The sequence below is a fragment of the Cetorhinus maximus genome, chromosome 10, assembly GCF_964194155.1.
Source record: "Cetorhinus maximus chromosome 10, sCetMax3.hap1.1, whole genome shotgun sequence".
Taxonomy (NCBI): Eukaryota; Metazoa; Chordata; class Chondrichthyes; order Lamniformes; family Cetorhinidae; genus Cetorhinus; species Cetorhinus maximus.
The window spans coordinates 62,926,992-62,943,225 of NC_135888.1; the positions used below are offsets into that span (position 1 = coordinate 62,926,992).

The 16,234-nt window shown below is 47.1% G+C and overlaps 1 protein-coding gene across 1 annotated transcript in view; it reads right to left on the reverse strand.

Moving 5' to 3' along the window:
• The window catches only part of LOC144685729 (janus kinase and microtubule-interacting protein 2-like), a 286,964-nt gene that overhangs the window by 48,422 nt on the left and 222,308 nt on the right, over window positions 1-16,234 (reverse strand). The window contains exons 15-16 of the mRNA XM_078550555.1: window positions 14,408-14,506; window positions 9,491-9,589 (exon numbers count right to left, since the gene is read on the reverse strand). Coding sequence (XP_078406681.1) covers window positions 9,491-9,589; window positions 14,408-14,506 — 198 coding nt within the window. The remainder of the gene's footprint in view (window positions 1-9,490; window positions 9,590-14,407; window positions 14,507-16,234) is intronic.

Consider the following 16,234-nt stretch of genomic DNA (forward strand, 5'->3'; position numbering starts at 1 on the left):
GCAGGGGAGGCCGCATGACACATACTCAGAACTCCAACACATGTCATATTGATGGTAATGAGATGGTGCAATGGGTGCCTCAAGATGTTTTGGGCAAGTGCCATCTGCTGGCATCAGTGCCACACCTAGTTGCGTCTCCTTGCCATGAATGCTAAGAGCCGTGTGATATTCAAAGTGACGGACACCGAATATGTCCAAGGTGGCCATTGGGGGAGGAGGTTGGGACCAGCCGTACTATCTTCTGGGGACTGATCACCAGTAGTGTGGACAGGAGCCACTGGAGGCCTCAGATGGGCCACTGTGGTTGGGGTATGGCGTGTGCATGCAGACTAAATGAGCGAGCAGCCCCAATAAATCCTTTTCTTTGTTTTGCAGGCAAAAACTCACCACAATGCCCAGGAGCGCCAGAGGACTGGAGGTGGGCGTGCCCTCCTGCAGCGCCTCACGCCTTTTGAAGAGCAGGCCATAGAGCTGGTCAGCAGTCAGGAGGCCAGGGCGGTGAGGCTGGGGTCCGGCTGGCAGGTATTTGAGGTCCACAGTCCCATCCACTCTGTCTGCCCACCATCCAAACCACTGATGGTTGCTGCAATCGTTAACGCTGAAACAATGCTCATTCACAGACTGAGACATTCTGACGTGTGGGTCATACAGAAGGGACCCTCGTCCCCTTGAGGAATTGCGTCTCCACCACCTTCCAAAGTCACCGTATCCCATTTGTGACCACTATCACCATGGTCTAACATGCCATTGGATCGCTGCTGCACAGCCAAAGACTTATTTCATCTGAGCGGGTTTGGAACCTTCAACACCCTTTCAGCCGTGCGCCCCACATTACTTTGTCCAAAAGGTCCTCAGCACCTCAGCTGTGAACATCATGGCACTCAACTTAGATGAATGCCACCACGTTACTCATCTCTGCGCCAAGGGGAAATGTTGCCTTCTGCCCACCCGGTCTATGCCCTGCCTTACGGAATGAAGGCCAATAATGTGACCTGTCAATCTCCTGTGATCAACGGCAAATGTCGCTACTGTTTGCGATGTTTCCTCAGCCCCGCAACTATCCAGGCCAGAATGCATCCAGGTCAGGTACCTCTGCACTCTCCCCACTCCTATGGTTCATAACATGCCATGTGGCATTCCTGAGGCCATCTGACCAGCCTGTCTGCATGTGCGTTTATTATTTGGGGCTTGCCTTGACTCTTTTTCAACTCACCAATGTTCTTCTCCTTAGGGTTTTGAAGGGTGAGTGACTTAGGAGGCTGGGGGGGAAAGGGTTGAAAAGTTGAACTGAATGAACGCTAACTGATGCACCATCCTTGTTGTTAATTTCAGCATCGCCACCAAAGCGACCTGCACCTCGACCCCGCGGCCCCCTCCCCACACCTGAGGGTCAACGCGTGCAACTTGCGACACATCATTTCAGCCAGTCAGGCACCAGCGCAGACACACACACCTCGGTGGGGAATTTAGCTAGTGTCCCGGGTCACAGTGGAGAGGGCACAACACAATCGCTGGAGGAGATGGTAGGGGCAGAGAGTGCTGATGGCTCCAGCAGCCGGAGGCACATGCTGAGTCCGGCACTGATGATGTGCCTCTGGAGTTGTCCCCATTGCAGCAGCTGCAGGAAAGGCGGCAGGAAGTGTGTTTGCATCTGACAGGGTTGCATGAGGGAATGGTTCAGTTGTTCTCTGCGATGGAGGAGTCTAGGCAGAATGCCTGTGAAGATTCCGCCCTCAGGGCAGAGCTTCAGGCTTCCTTCAATGAGAGATTGGCAATTCTCATAGAGAGGGGCTTCCACCAAATGGATCAAAATATGATTGGGTTACGCTCTGACCTGCAAGCCCTCACAGCAGTTCTGGCCACAGGTGGTGTTTTCCATTGCGGAAGATGTTGTGGACACCAAGCGCCGGCACTCGGTGCCCATGCATCTGCGGTGAGCAGGGAGGTAGATTTGGACCTCACCTCGGTGCACCAGCTGCCTGCCGTCGCTGCAAGCTCCTCTCAGGGCGCTCCGGATGAGGGCAGCAGCTCCTCCGCCCCTCTGCCAGTCAACGTTTCTTTCGTTGAGGCTGCAACAACTGGGGAGGTGCCAGTTCTGGAACTGGCCACTCCCTCCCAGGCGGGGCCATCACAGGCTTCACGGGCCAGAGGACGCCCGCCAAGGTCATCGAGCCCAATAGGACACCAGAGTCAGCAAGCTGTCTCTCAAGCCACTCCGAGCGATGGGGCGGCACCTAGACGTAGCACCCAAAAACGTAAGCATAAGGCACCTTAGGCACTCCATGGGTATGTCATTGGTGATTTTGTGTTGGCCTTAGAATAGGGACCCATATTTTCGTGATCGCTAACAAGTGGTGTGTGTTTTGGTTTTGGACAAAATAAAGTCCACCTTTGTAACCATGGCTGAGGGTCTTTTGTTTGTGGTGCATTTTTCTTTTTCACGATTTATCATGAGTGTTTGAGTGGACATTGATGTTTCTGTACTAAGCCCTTATTTGCAGCTGAACAGGTGGAAGATGTGGCACCTAAGTGCCACGTGTGGAAGTGCCAGGCAATGCTGGTCCTGCTGATCCATGTGTGGGGAGCTAGCTGAAGGTTCTTTGGATTAAATTGTCGCAGGTGTCCCTGCCTCCTTGGCGTAAATGCAGGTCATCGTGCTGCCCCTCATCATCGCCCTGTGTTTCCTCATCCTCTGAGGCACTGCAGGATTCATCATGTGCAGCCTCATCCAGGGCGTCAAGGTCTTCATCATCAACTGCATCTCCCCTTTCCAGCGCAAGATTATGCAGGGCGCAGCAGACTACCACTATCAGAGAGACGCGATCTGGGGGGTACTGGAGTGCGTCCCCTGAGCAGTCCAGGCAACGGAAGCGCATCTTGAGAAGACCAATGGCTCTCTCCACCACAGCCCTTGTGGTGTCCTGGCTCCTATTGTACCTCAGCTTCTGTTCTTGGATGGCGTAGTGGCGTCATGAGCCACCTTCGCAGGGGATAGCCCTTGTCACCCAGCAGCCAACCATCCAGCTGAGCCAGAGCACTGAAGAGCCCCGGCACCTGGGAGTGTCTGAGGATGTAGGCGTCGTGGAAGCTGCCTGGGTACCTTGCATGGACTTGTAAAATCTGCATCCTGTGATCACACACTATCTGCACGTTCATGGAGTGGAAGCCCTTCCTGTTGACGAAGACACCGGGCTCACCTGCTGGAGCCTTGATGGCCACATGTGTACAGTCTATTACACCCTGGACGTGGGGGAAGCCAGCAATGGCTGCGAAGCCTCTGGCTCGCTGTGCCTGACTTGCCTGGTCGCAGCGAAAGTGGATGAAGATCAATGCCCATCTGAACAGAGCGTCTGTAACCTGCTTGACACAAGTGTGGACAGCTGATTGGGAGACACCGCAAAGATCACCCACCGAGCCCTGGAAGGAGCCAGAGGCATAGAAGTGGAGGGCAACTGTGAGCTTCAGAGTCGCTGGCATGGGGTGTCCACCTACACAGTTAGGGGAGACCTCAGGGCCAATCATCTGACAGATATAGTTGACTGTCTCCCTTGAGAGTCAAAGCCTCCTTCGGCACTGCACCTGAGTCATATTGAGGTAGCTGCTTTGCTGCCAGTATACCCTGGCAGCAGGATAGTGGCGTCTTCTGCGGACCCTTGCACCTTGGACAACCTCTTGGCCCTGCGCCCCTTGTGCCTGCACCTGGCCTCCCAAAGGTGGCTCCCCTGGAGGCTGATTGTCCAGTCCTGGCCTCCTCCTTATTCTATCCCTCCATTCCTCCTAAGGGGAGCTGCCTCCAGTGGAGAGGTCAGAACCCATATCGCCAGGCTAAATGGAGGCCTCCAGAAAGCTGCAGGCCTGAGATAGATTACTGTCTGCAGACTGGTTTCAAAGTACACAAGAAGCTCTTGGAAATCGATCAGAACTACTAACAATCACATAGGCAACTTTTAAACACTTTCATCAATTATAACTTCGTCAAAAACATGAACAACCCCTCTGAGTCCACATATCCCAACATTGCAGAAGTTTTCTTAAATAATCTGCTACCCGCCTTCCCGTTGGGCCTGTGCGCCGACCTGAAGTTTGCACGGGCCCCTCAAAATCGTACACAATTGGCAAGTTAAGGGGCTTAACGAGCCCTTCAATTAATGGCGGACGAACTGAGCGCGCCCGCCCACCGAAATATCGCGATGCCGCACGCTGACGTCAGCACACTCGCACGCGTCATTTTAAGCGCTGACGTGCAGGCTACACCATCCACACGTCAGCCGGAAAATTCTGGCCTATATGTCTGTATGTAACCCACCTGCAAGGAGATCAGATCGTCTACACTAGCCTGCAACCATAATCCTCAAAATTGGGAATTTAAGAGGCCTGCTTGCAACGTTGGGTGAGCGTGGGTAAGGGTTAGGGCTGGAACATGTAATCAAGGTACTTCTTGGGTGCATTATAGTACACACAGCAGTATCCTCGGTTGGAAACACTCTGAGTTAAAAGCTGTGGACACGTGTAGAGATCTTTAAGGTGCTCAGTTTTTTGCTGACATTTTTAAGTCATATAAGCATTGCTCCAAGCACATAACCATCTATTGTTCTTGGTGCATTAAATTGGTGCATAAGGCTGCAGATGCTTCCAAATGTTACTGTTCATGTATAACTGCAAAAGGCCCAGTGGAATCAGGGAAGGAAAGTCTAGCATTTGGATCAGATCATCAATAGGAACCATCTCCAAGTGCTTTACATCCCACGCTTCTGATTTTGGTCAATAGCATTACCCAGGCAGTTGGAGATGGGGACACCATTTCCACCCAATGTGGATTGGGGGGGAAGGGGGGTAGCGTGGAGGCGTGGAGTGGCCCAACAGACTTGAACCATTTTGAAGGTTGGCAAACTACCTACACAATTTGAGTGCTGATAGGCAGGTAGTTCACGGTTTCTGAGAGGATGGTAAATCCAGGAAGTCAGACACTGAGCATTGGCCATAGGCAGCAATTTTTGGGGACGGGGAGTTTGTGGGGGTGGTGGGGGGATATGGGGGAGGAGGCACGACTGAATATAATTTGAGGGGCCAAGGACCCTTGAAAGGAACAGCAACAGCAATTTCCTTCTAATTCTTTGATGGTTTGTGGGTGAACAAAGGGATGTTAAGAGTCAACCACATTGCTGTTGGCTCTGGAGTCACATGTAGGCCAGGCCAGGTAAGGACAGCAGATTTCCTTCCCTAAAGGGCATTAGTGAACCAAATGGATTTTTACAACAATCAATGATAGTTTAATGGTACATTTCTGAAACTAGCTTTCAATTCCATCAACTGCCATGGTGGGATTGGAACCCATGTCTCCTGAGCATTAGCCTGGACCTCTGGATTACCAGTCCAGTGAAATTACCACTATGCCACCCTCTCTCCCTTATTTCAATTCAGGTAATCCTGAAGGCTCCAAACAATCAAATCGGTAAATTGATAATAGACCTTCTTCCAGTACTCGCATTAACCTCTCACAAGCATATGGAAAATTGGTGAATTTGAAAACCTAATGCTAAGGCGGGCTGGCATGTTCTCTTGGGCCTGGTTTGAATCTAGCCAGGGCTAACGCAATGAAAAACTGCCCTCTATTGGCAGCCAGTTTCTACTGGCTAAGAATCCCATAGCACAAAATATACACATATTGATCATAATTCCTGGGCAGGCCTCAAGAAGACATGGGAGAGGATTTTTCCCTCAATGGGCAGGCTTGGCGGGCGTGGTCGGGAAGCCGATCGCCGCCCGCAATTGGGGCCGGACCGTGATTTCACGCTGGCGGGCCAATTAAGGCCCGCCCAGCTTGCAACGCGAGCAGCAGTGCTCAGTGCTGCCTGTGTTGAGGGGCTGCATTCTGGAAAAGCTCTCTGAGGCATAGAGATGCCTCAGGGAGATGAGGAGTTCTGAAAATTAACAATAAAGATTTTTGAAATAATAAAAAACATGTCCCCTCATATGACTCTGTCACATGAGCAGGGACCATATTACATTTAAGTGTTAAAAGTTTTAAACTTTTTTTAACGACTGGTCGAAACCTCATCCCACCCGTGGATGAGGTTTTGCCAAAAATGCAAAGACCGCTTAGCCTTTTCACCTGCTTGCCAACCGTAAGTTTGGACGGGCAGCAAAAAATTTAAATCAATTTAACTGTTAATGGCCTTAACAGGCCTTTTAATTGTCCCGACAACATCACGCACTCGCACGGTATTTCGGTCTGCGGGAACGCACAAAAGTAAGAAGCGCGCCCGCCAACAATTAAGAGGCCTATTAAGGCCATTGAAGTATTAATTAAGACAGGTTTCTCGCTGCCCGTCCAACCTTATGGTTGGCGGGGGGCGAATCGGCCAGGCAGCCATTGCATTTTTGAGGAAACCTCATCCACAGGCAGGATGAGATTTCTGACGTTAATTTTAAAAAAACAAAATGTTTTGACATAATTTTTATTATGTTTATGTTCAGGTGAGAGTCCTATGTGGGGACCTTTTTTTTCAAATTTTCCACATCTTTATTTTTGATTTTAAAATTCTTCAGCTCCCTGAGGCAGCTCTCTGCCTTCAGGGAGCTTTCATTGCGAGCTCCTCTGAGCCTGTGCAGACTTCAGCATTCACTCTTCTCCCGCCCTCACCCTGGCAGCGCTGAGCCTTTCAACGTGCGTTTCACGCTGGCTGGCCGTTAATTGGCCAGCCAGTCTGAAATCACTGTCGGGGGCCAATCGCAGGAGGTAGACCATTTCCCGGCTGCTCCTGGGCCCCACCCGCTGTCTCAAAAATCCTGCCCTTTGTTGTTTTTTGGAATAAGGTGGCTCCTGCCTATTTTGAGCAAAATTGTTGGTCTAAATCAAGACCAAATGCAAAGTTCTATTGGTCAGGAAGTTGGAATTAACTTTATTCTCAGCTTTTTCAGCTCGCTCCTGTTCCCCTTCACATTCAAAACAAAAACTAGGCATTAGAGACACAAAAATTATCTCCTCTAACCCATAACTACACACCCCCTTTCCACCCTCCAAATCATGAATTACTTTGAAGTGCACTAACTTTTGTTACGGGGGATTCAGCATGAATTTGTTAAAGGAAGTTCTTGCCTCACAAATTTGATTGAATTCTTTGAGGAAGTGACAAGAAGGGTTGTTGAAGGTAGTGCAGTGGATGTTGTGTACATGGATTTTAGCAAGGCATTTGACAAGGTCCCACATGGCAGATTGGTCAGGAAAGTAAAAGCCCATGGGATTCAGGGTAATGTGGCAAACTGGATAAAAGGTTGGCTTTGTAAAAGGAAACAAAGGGTAAAGGTCGATGGATGCCCTTGCGAATGGAAAGTTATCTCAAGTCATGTTCCACAGGACTCGGTGTTGGGACCCTTGCTGTTTGTGTTATATATTAACGATTTGGACGTGAACATGGGGGGCACGATTGGGAAATTAGCAGATGACACAAAGATTGGCCGAGTAGTGGATAGTGTAGAGGATAGCCATAATCTCCAAAACGATATAGATGGGTTGGTGGAGTGGGCGGTAAAGTGGCAGATGGATTTTAACATAGAGAAGTGTGAGGTCATACATTTAGGGAGGTCAAACAGTTACAGGGATTACAAAATAAATGGGAATATACTAAGAGGGGTAGATGAAGTGAGAGATCTTGGCGTACAAGTACACAGGTCCCTGAAGGCAGCAGTTCAAGTAGACAAGGTTGTAAAGAAGGCATATGGAATGCTCTCTTTCATTGGCAGAGGTATAGAATATAAAAGTAAGGACATAATGTTGGAATTGTATAAAACACTGGTGAGGCCACAACTGGAGTATTGTGTGCAGTTCTGGTCACCACACTACAGGAAGGACTTAATAGCTCTGGAGAGAGTGCAGAGGAGGTTTACAAGAATGTTGCTAGGGTTAGAAAAGCGTAGCTACAAGGAGAGATTGGATAGGTTGGGGTTATTTTCCTTAGAACAAAGAAGGCTGAGAGGTGACTTGATTGAGGTGTACAAAATTATGAGGGGAATAGATAGAGTGGAAAGGGTAAAATTGTTTCCCTTGATGGAGAATTCTAGAACCAGGGGACATAGATTCAAGATAAGTGGCAGAAGGTGTAGGGGGTACATGAGGAAGAACTTTTTTACGCAGAGGGTAGTGGGTGTCTGGAATTCACTGCCCAAGTTGGTGGTAGAGGCAGAAACTTTAAGCTCTTTGAAAAAGTACCTGGATCTGCACCTAAAGTGCTGTAAGCTGCAGGGCTATGGGCCGGGTGCAGGAAGGTGGGATTAGAAAGGGCACCTGGGTGTCCTCGGGCTGGCAAGTATAAGATGGGCCAAATGGCCTCCTTCTGTGCGGTAACTTTTCTATGGTTCTATGGTTCTATAAGTGCAGCAGCCATTTTATGCACTGGACTCCACAAACAGCAATGCGACGAATGGCCTGGCAATTTACTTTTGTTGATTTTGGTTGAGGGAGAAATACTGACTGGGCAAAGTCCCTGTTCTCCTTTGAATCAAGAGATCTTTAATATCTGTCCAAGCCATTGGAATAGGCTTGAGAGAATTTGGTTTCAAGATCAATGATGCAGAATCCCCTAGATTAGTTGCTCAAATCTTAGAGTGATTCTTTAACCCACAGCTTTCTGCTACCACATGGGCCAAGCTAACAAGAGGAGCCCACGGCATTCACACAAAGACATGTTCCTACTCTATAGATATTAAACATTAATTGATGAATGATTATAGGGAGAAAATGCTCAAATTTTCATTAAGCGCTCTCAGCCTGCCAAGAGCTGCTCCCCCAAGTGTCAATTCTGAAAAATTAATTCTAAATAAACCTGCACATTTCTTAATACCAATCCACACCTTCACAGTGGTGGAGAACGTAAAAATAACACATTTTGTATTCATCAGGGTGAGGAATATTAGTGCCAAGAGATTTTTCTATTCAGTGTTAACAGCCAGCATTCAGAGGCCAGATTTAACATAGATTTCCATGAAATGCAGCTCCCTTTATTCAGCCTTGATTTCAGAAGAATGAGGCCTATTGCAACAGTGTGGCTCAAAGCCTCAGTCAAGTAGCACTGCTAATTTAGTACCAAATTCAGAGACAGTTCTGTGCTGGAGGCTCAAAGCCTATAGGAACAAGATGAAGGCAATCCAAATTAATAATTTTCACAGCTGACAGCTGGGAAAACTTTCCAATCTTGGAGGTGAAAGGCCTATACCTACTATATGGTATGAACTAGCCCCTTAGGACAACTTTTATGTTTCATAACTGTGGTTTTAGGGGTACTGTCATTCAGATTGCAAGTGATCTGAATAATATTCCGTAGATTGAAATGAAATATTAACCTAGTGCATTTACCATTTGCTTTACCTTCAAGTGACCTTTCAATAGAGGTAACCCAGGAGTACGGTATTATACCAATTCTGACCATGAGAAAATAGGTGTCACTCTTAATTTCTTAAACAGAATTAGATATGGGTGTATGTCAACATGTACCTTTACACCTTCCTGCATACAGTAGATCTGAAGAGCACTCACACCATCTGAGAAAGGTGTAATCTGGAGATTAAAGGCAGGCGACCTTCTTTCCCTCTCCTGTGAATAGAAAGGGGATAAATAACAAATGGTAAAACATTTTGCTCAATTCAGGAAAAGGTACATAAATCCACAAGTTGAAGGTTATTGCTTTGGGTGTAATTGGGAAATGAAAAAGCTTTTGGGACCTAACATCAAACCCCAGTGCAGCTAAGATGTAAAGTAAAACAATATAAAAACAACTCGCACTTCAGAATAACTTATCCACACAAAGAGATGTTTCCAAGAAACATGCTGAGTCTATGTAAATACAAGCCTAAATTATTAATACCCTTGGATCAGTTAGAGCAAGAATCAACTCCCACACTAACAAGAGCAACCTCTCCTGTCTCAGTGTGACAACGCCATTTTCTACATTAGCCAACTTTGAGGGAAATTGAGAAATTTCAGTTGTCGATTATTTCCAATTTTGTGCCTGCCAGGAAAACGGCTCAAATTGCACAATCCGATTTCACTTGGGATGTTTGGAGCTGTCACAGACAGGACATTTTAGTCTCATTGCTCTGGTCTGAGTTCACATCAAGTCACAGAGGTGAAACAACTGCATTCTAAAATACCCATCACTGATAGAAAAGACTAGGTTCTCTCTTTTGGCCTACATCACTAATCAGCAATAGTCCAAAAGGGACCATCGGCATCTCTTCCTGTTAGAGAGAAACAAGTGGTCAAAAAGCTGGAGGGGCACCACGCTGCATGGGACAAGGCAAGGAGGTAGGCCTCCATGAACTACCACAGCCGCTACAGGGATTGAACCCATGCTGTTGGCGTCATTCTGCACAGCTCTCTAGCCATCTAAGCTAACCAACCCATCCCCACCCTGCATGAATCACGGAGGCAGATGGCCATTTAAATCACCAACTGCTTCCACTGACTTCCGATTTTTGAACCCTAGCTGAGTAAATCCCAGAGTGTGCAGAACAGACCAGAAGAAGAGGTCTGAGTTTGGTGGATTCATTTGCATAGCCAGGCTACCCCTTTAGAGAAATAAGGTATCCCTTTGGATAAGATCCTGGGACACCTTTGAGAGATGGAAGGCACCCTTTGGGATGGTTGGAATTAAACACGATTATGCACATTTTGCACAAAAAATCATTGGAACTGTCCATCTACCAATGAACTATCCAGTTGCCAAGGAACTGTCCAACTGTCCAGGGACTGTCAAAGCTGTCCAAGGTGTCCAGGAAGTGTCAAGCTGTCAAGGAACTGTCCAAGCACGCTAGGTGATTTGGCATGGAGGGAGTAAGGGCAAAGGGTGGTGTGTGGGTGGCATGGGATGGCATGAGTTGGCACTAACTTGGAATAGGGGGCAGGATCTTTAGGTCGGGCGAGCAGGAGTGTGTGGCCCGCTCGCCGACGTGTAAAATGATGCAGGATGACATTGGGCGGAACTCCCAATGTCACCCCGCGTCATTTCCATTTTCAGGTCAGTGGGGGCGCAGCCAAGTCAGCTGTGCGCCCGCCGATCTGTCAACGGCCTATTGAGGCCATTAATAAAACAATTTAGTTAATTGACAGGGCTGCCCATCCAACTTTAGGGTTGGCGGGCAGGTCAGGAGCCCTGGCGGGCTTAAGAAAAAGCATGAAACCTCATCCGGGGATGGAATGAGATTTCATGAGGGTTTTTAAATATTTAATAACGGTTGAGCTAAAGTGATGGACATGCCCCAACTCATGTGACAGTGTCACATGAGGGGGCATGTCAGAGAAATTTTTTAAACATTTACCTTGAAAATTTTAATTCCGAGCTGATCTCCCTGAGGCAGCACTTAGCCTTAGGGAGATCAGTGTGCTCTTTCACGCGCATGTGCGAAAGAGTGCACTCCCGGCTGAGGGAATCCGAGGGAATCCCCCCCCCCCCCACACAGGGAACGCATAGCGCTTCCTGGCGGACGTCATGCTGGGCGGGCCTTAACTGGCCCACCCACTTACAATGGGAGCACGCCCCTGATTGGGGATGCCGATCAGAGGCATGCCTGCCCGCGTCCGCTCCTGCACTTTCCCCCAACGGGGGGAAAACTTTTCCCAGGGAGTATGAGGGGCCATGGTGGGGGGGGTGGGTGGGGGGCATGGGTTACCATAGATAGTCATGGATAGGGCATAAGAAGTGTATGGGAAGGTGGGGGGTGAGGGGTGTTTATTGTTTTATTATTTAATTTATTTATTTAACAGTATGTCGGAGCACAGCGGCAGCCCTTACACCCAGCCTGCCCCCACACCTAGAATCTCTGCATTCATTCCATGGTCTCCTGCCCTGACTGCTATTTCAGCCTTCCCCCACCAAACACCCCTCGGACCAAAAATCAGAGCTGCAGGCAGACATTTTTAAAGGACGAGTTCGTCGAGCCAGGAAATCTCCCGACTCTGCACACCCAACCCGGGAACGAAAATCTGGGTCCAAGTCTAGAGCTACTGCACATATCGCACATAAACCGTCACTACTGTTATCTACATGAGACCAACCAAGAGCACGACATTTGTTAATTCAGAGAAGAAAAAAAGGAATTTGCATTTAGATATCAGGATGTTTCAAAGCACATGACAGCCAATTAAGTACTTTTTTTCCAAAAAATTGAGTCACTCTTGTAATATAGGAAACATGCAATTTGTGCACAGCAAATAGCAATGTGATAATAACCAGACCATCTGTTTTAGGCATTAATTCTGCATTTAGTGTGTATTTACAGTTCTGTGCCTGTGGTATGAAGTTTCACATGCTCAAAGTCGGTGCTGGAAATGTAACACAGAGATCAGATGACCCTGCAGGACTTACAGGACACTTAGATTCCCAAAATACCAAAATATGTACTCTGAGCAAATGAAGCTCCCTCTCCCTCAAGGATTGTGAGTTTATGAAGTTTATACTCTTCATGAGGGAGGTCTTGTAGCACAGTGTTGTGTCCCTACCTCTGGCCCAGAAGCTTTGGGTTCAAATCCCACTTCAGGACTTGGTGGCCATGAAAGGTGTGTTCATAATGTGACCAAGCAGGTTGATTATCAGTTTGTAAATCCTTCCAATAGCCTGATGGCCGGCAATAAGAGTGGGAGAGTTTCCTGGTCAGCCATACTGCAGAAGGCAATGGCAAAACACTGCAAAACTTTGCCAAGCACAATCATGGACCAATCCAATGGGAAGTCTATGGTAACCAGTGTCCTCTTAAACATGGTACCAGAAGGAGGAGGAGGATCCTCTTCACATAAATTTACAATCAGGATAGGCCATTCATCCCAACATGTATATGCTGGTGTTTATGATCTGTGTTAGCCTCCTCCCGCTCTATTGATTTCAATTTGTCCTATCAACATATCCTATTCTTTTCTCTATCATGTCCTTACTTTGTTTTGCATTCTCATCGCTCTCTGAATAAAAGACCAGGATTTGCAATTCTGGGACGGTAACCCGGCTGCTGGTTCAGTTCCAGGTCCCAACCTTGCACAGCATGCTCCAGACATGCTCACCAGGTGTAAGGTGCTCCAGCACTGAAACATGGACAGTCAAGGAGGGAGAGCGGGGGAGGTGGGGGAGAAGCAAGTGAGTGAGAGTGAGAGAGAGCGTGCGAGAGATCCAGCAGCTGTTATGGATCAGGGAGGTCCCTCACATGATCCATTCCACCCTCACTGCCTTTCACGTCCTATCCTCAATTTACCACTTTGACCTGGATGTGATCCAGGCCGACATGAGCTGCACACATTCCCGATTGAAAATCCCAGCTAGCCTGGGAACGAGGCCTTAATAGGCCCTGTAATTAATATTAATTGCTCTGAATTGGCTGCCTGCCAAACTGTCCTTATTGAGAATGGCCTGGGGTTGGCATGGTGACAGGAACTGGCAGGGAGCCGAGCAGCGCAAAACTGCGCCTCTGCCGCCTTTGATCTCAGTCCCAGCCAATTTGAAAATCCAGCCCAAGCAGCTTCTCTTGATTAATCATATTGGAATTTAAAGCTGTGCCTCGTTTCTTTAAAGAGACTCCTGGAGGAAAAGATGTTTGCACAGCCTACCCACATGACTGCTAATACCTTCTGTAGCCAATTCCCAAGAGGTGGCACAGAATAGTCAGGCATGACTCTATCCTGTAATTCCTGGACAATCTAATATAGTCTCTATTTGCCCCATGCCTGCTCCATGTAACTCAGACTGGGAACTGAGTGGAACAGAGCTCAATCCTCCATGCCTGCCAAGTCTCTCTGATGCTAGTCATGTGTGCTTAATCAGGCCAGCTTCATGTCTGGGTCTCTATGGTTCCACTAGGCCTTGCCTGGGCTAGTTTTAATCACCTACGGAGGTTGGAGAGGAATTTCTCTGAATTCTTCTCCCAAAATTGGCCAGTTTTTAAAAAAAATCTGGATTATCACCTCTCCTGAGTTAGGTAGAGGGCGTCTATATCGTGATGCGCAAGGCATCACAACCGAATGGAACAGGCCGAATGGACCGTCATTGTTTGTATATTCACATTGTGCACAGCACAGCAATGCTGCCGTTCTCTATCAAATTAAATACGTCAAAAAGACTGATGCACTTATCTTTCCCGTACCACTTTTAACCCAACCACTAAACTCTGCTGATGCACTGAGCCATCTTGAGGCTTGGTTTGAAATCAGAAAAATTGGGTGACTGGAGCTAGCTGAGATAGAAGGAGAGTTGAGGCCTGCCTTTATTGCCAATGTTCTTATTTGATGTTTGTTTTCTTTTAAGTGTTATTTTCAAGTGTTGCCCTGTAAGTGAAGGTCTTTACATGGGCTAATTCTTGCCATGAAAACTGCAAAATTCTCTCAAATACTATATAACATATCAGGCAATTCTCTATTGCAATGTCATTTCACCTCCAGTTCCAGGATGCGGAATTCTAACAACTCATTCTGATCCCGAGAATCCTGAACTTCCTGTTGCAGCTGGGCTACTTCTGCATCCAATTTCTCGATCTGTAAGAGATGACATTGAAAAATAAAATATAAGCTGCTACAAATCTGATCTCTGCTCACTTGCTCATTAAAGGGCCATCACCTTCATGAAAAAGGTGTTGCTTTCCTTTGAATTTTATTTCGGTAAGCACACAATGAGGTAGACTGTATCAAAACACACATCAGGTCATTTGTGCAATGAACCATTGTGATCAAAGTGATGCATATCTCTGCCTCTCCCAAAAAAATAGGTTTGCCTCCCACCTTTCCAAAAAGGCTGCATCCCTTTAATGACAGCATTACAATATAGTTTTAAAAGCAACTTAACCTTTTTAAAAGATGAAAATAATGGTTTTAATCAGAATATAACTCTTGGTTACTCTTATCGCAGCAGCTATGAAGCAATAACGGCTTTGTCAAACCAGCATTGACACAGCCTTATTGACATTGTCTGGGGTTAATCGGATGAGTCCATCAAAAAGAGCTGCACAGAGCATTTCTTACAACCCACTGTAATGAACCTGGTTGATAAACTGGCTTTATGATATCTAACACCCGATATAGATGAGGTTTTAAAACAATTATGCACAGCAGGCAGACATAGCCTTACATGCTAATAATTCCACTGCTCACTGGAATTAATCACCAGGGTCATTCAGAACCCAAGTAAAGCTCAGTCATTACCCCAGTAAAGATTATATAAGTTTCTCACAAGCAAGCCTTCCAAGCATTTGGCTTCATGGGTCACATGGTTCTGTAGAGACATAGAAACTAGGAGCAGGAGTAGGCCATTCAACCCTTCGAGCCTGCTCCGCCATTCAATATGATCATGGTTGATCCTCTATCTCAACGCCATATTCCCGCTTTCTCTCCATATGCCTTGATGCCCCTAATATCCAAAAATTTATCAATTTCTTCCTTGAATATACTCAGTGGCCCGGCCTCCACAGCCTTCTGTGGTACAGAATTCCACAGGTTGACCACCCTCTGAGTGAAGAAAGATTTCCTCCTCTCAGTCCTAAATGGCCTGCCCCATATCCTGAGACTGCGACCCCTGGTTCTAAACTCCCAGCCAGGGTAAACATCCTCCCTGCATCTAGTCTGTCTATCCCTGTTAGAAGTTTATACACTTCAATCAGATCTGCTCTCATTCTTGTAACCTCTAGTGGTTACTGGCCCAGTCGAACCAATCTCTCCTCATACAGTCCTGCCATCCCTGGTATCAGTGATGCTAGTGAACCTTCGCTGCACTCCCTCTATGGCAAGTATATCTTTCTTAGGTAGGGAGACCAAAACTGCACGCAATACTCCAGGTGTGTCTCACTAAGGCCCTGTATAACTGCAGTAAGACATCCCTACTTCTGAACTCAAATCCTCTTGCAATGAAGGCCAACACACCATTTGCCTTCCTAGTTACTTGCTGCACCTGCCTATTTACTTTCATTGACTGGTGTACAAAGATACCAAGATCACTTTGTACATCCACATTTCCAAATATATCACCATTTAAATAATACTGTCTTTCTGTTTTTCATACCAAAGTGTATAACTTAACATTTATCCACGTTATATTGCATCTGCCATGTGTTTGTCCACACACACAACTTATCTAAATCGCCCTGAAGCCTCCTTGCATCTTCCTCACATCCACGCCCAGTTTTGTGTCATCAGCAGACTTGGAAATATTGCATTTGGTTCCCTCACCCAAGTCATTTATATGTATCGTGAATAGCAGGGGCCCAAGCACTG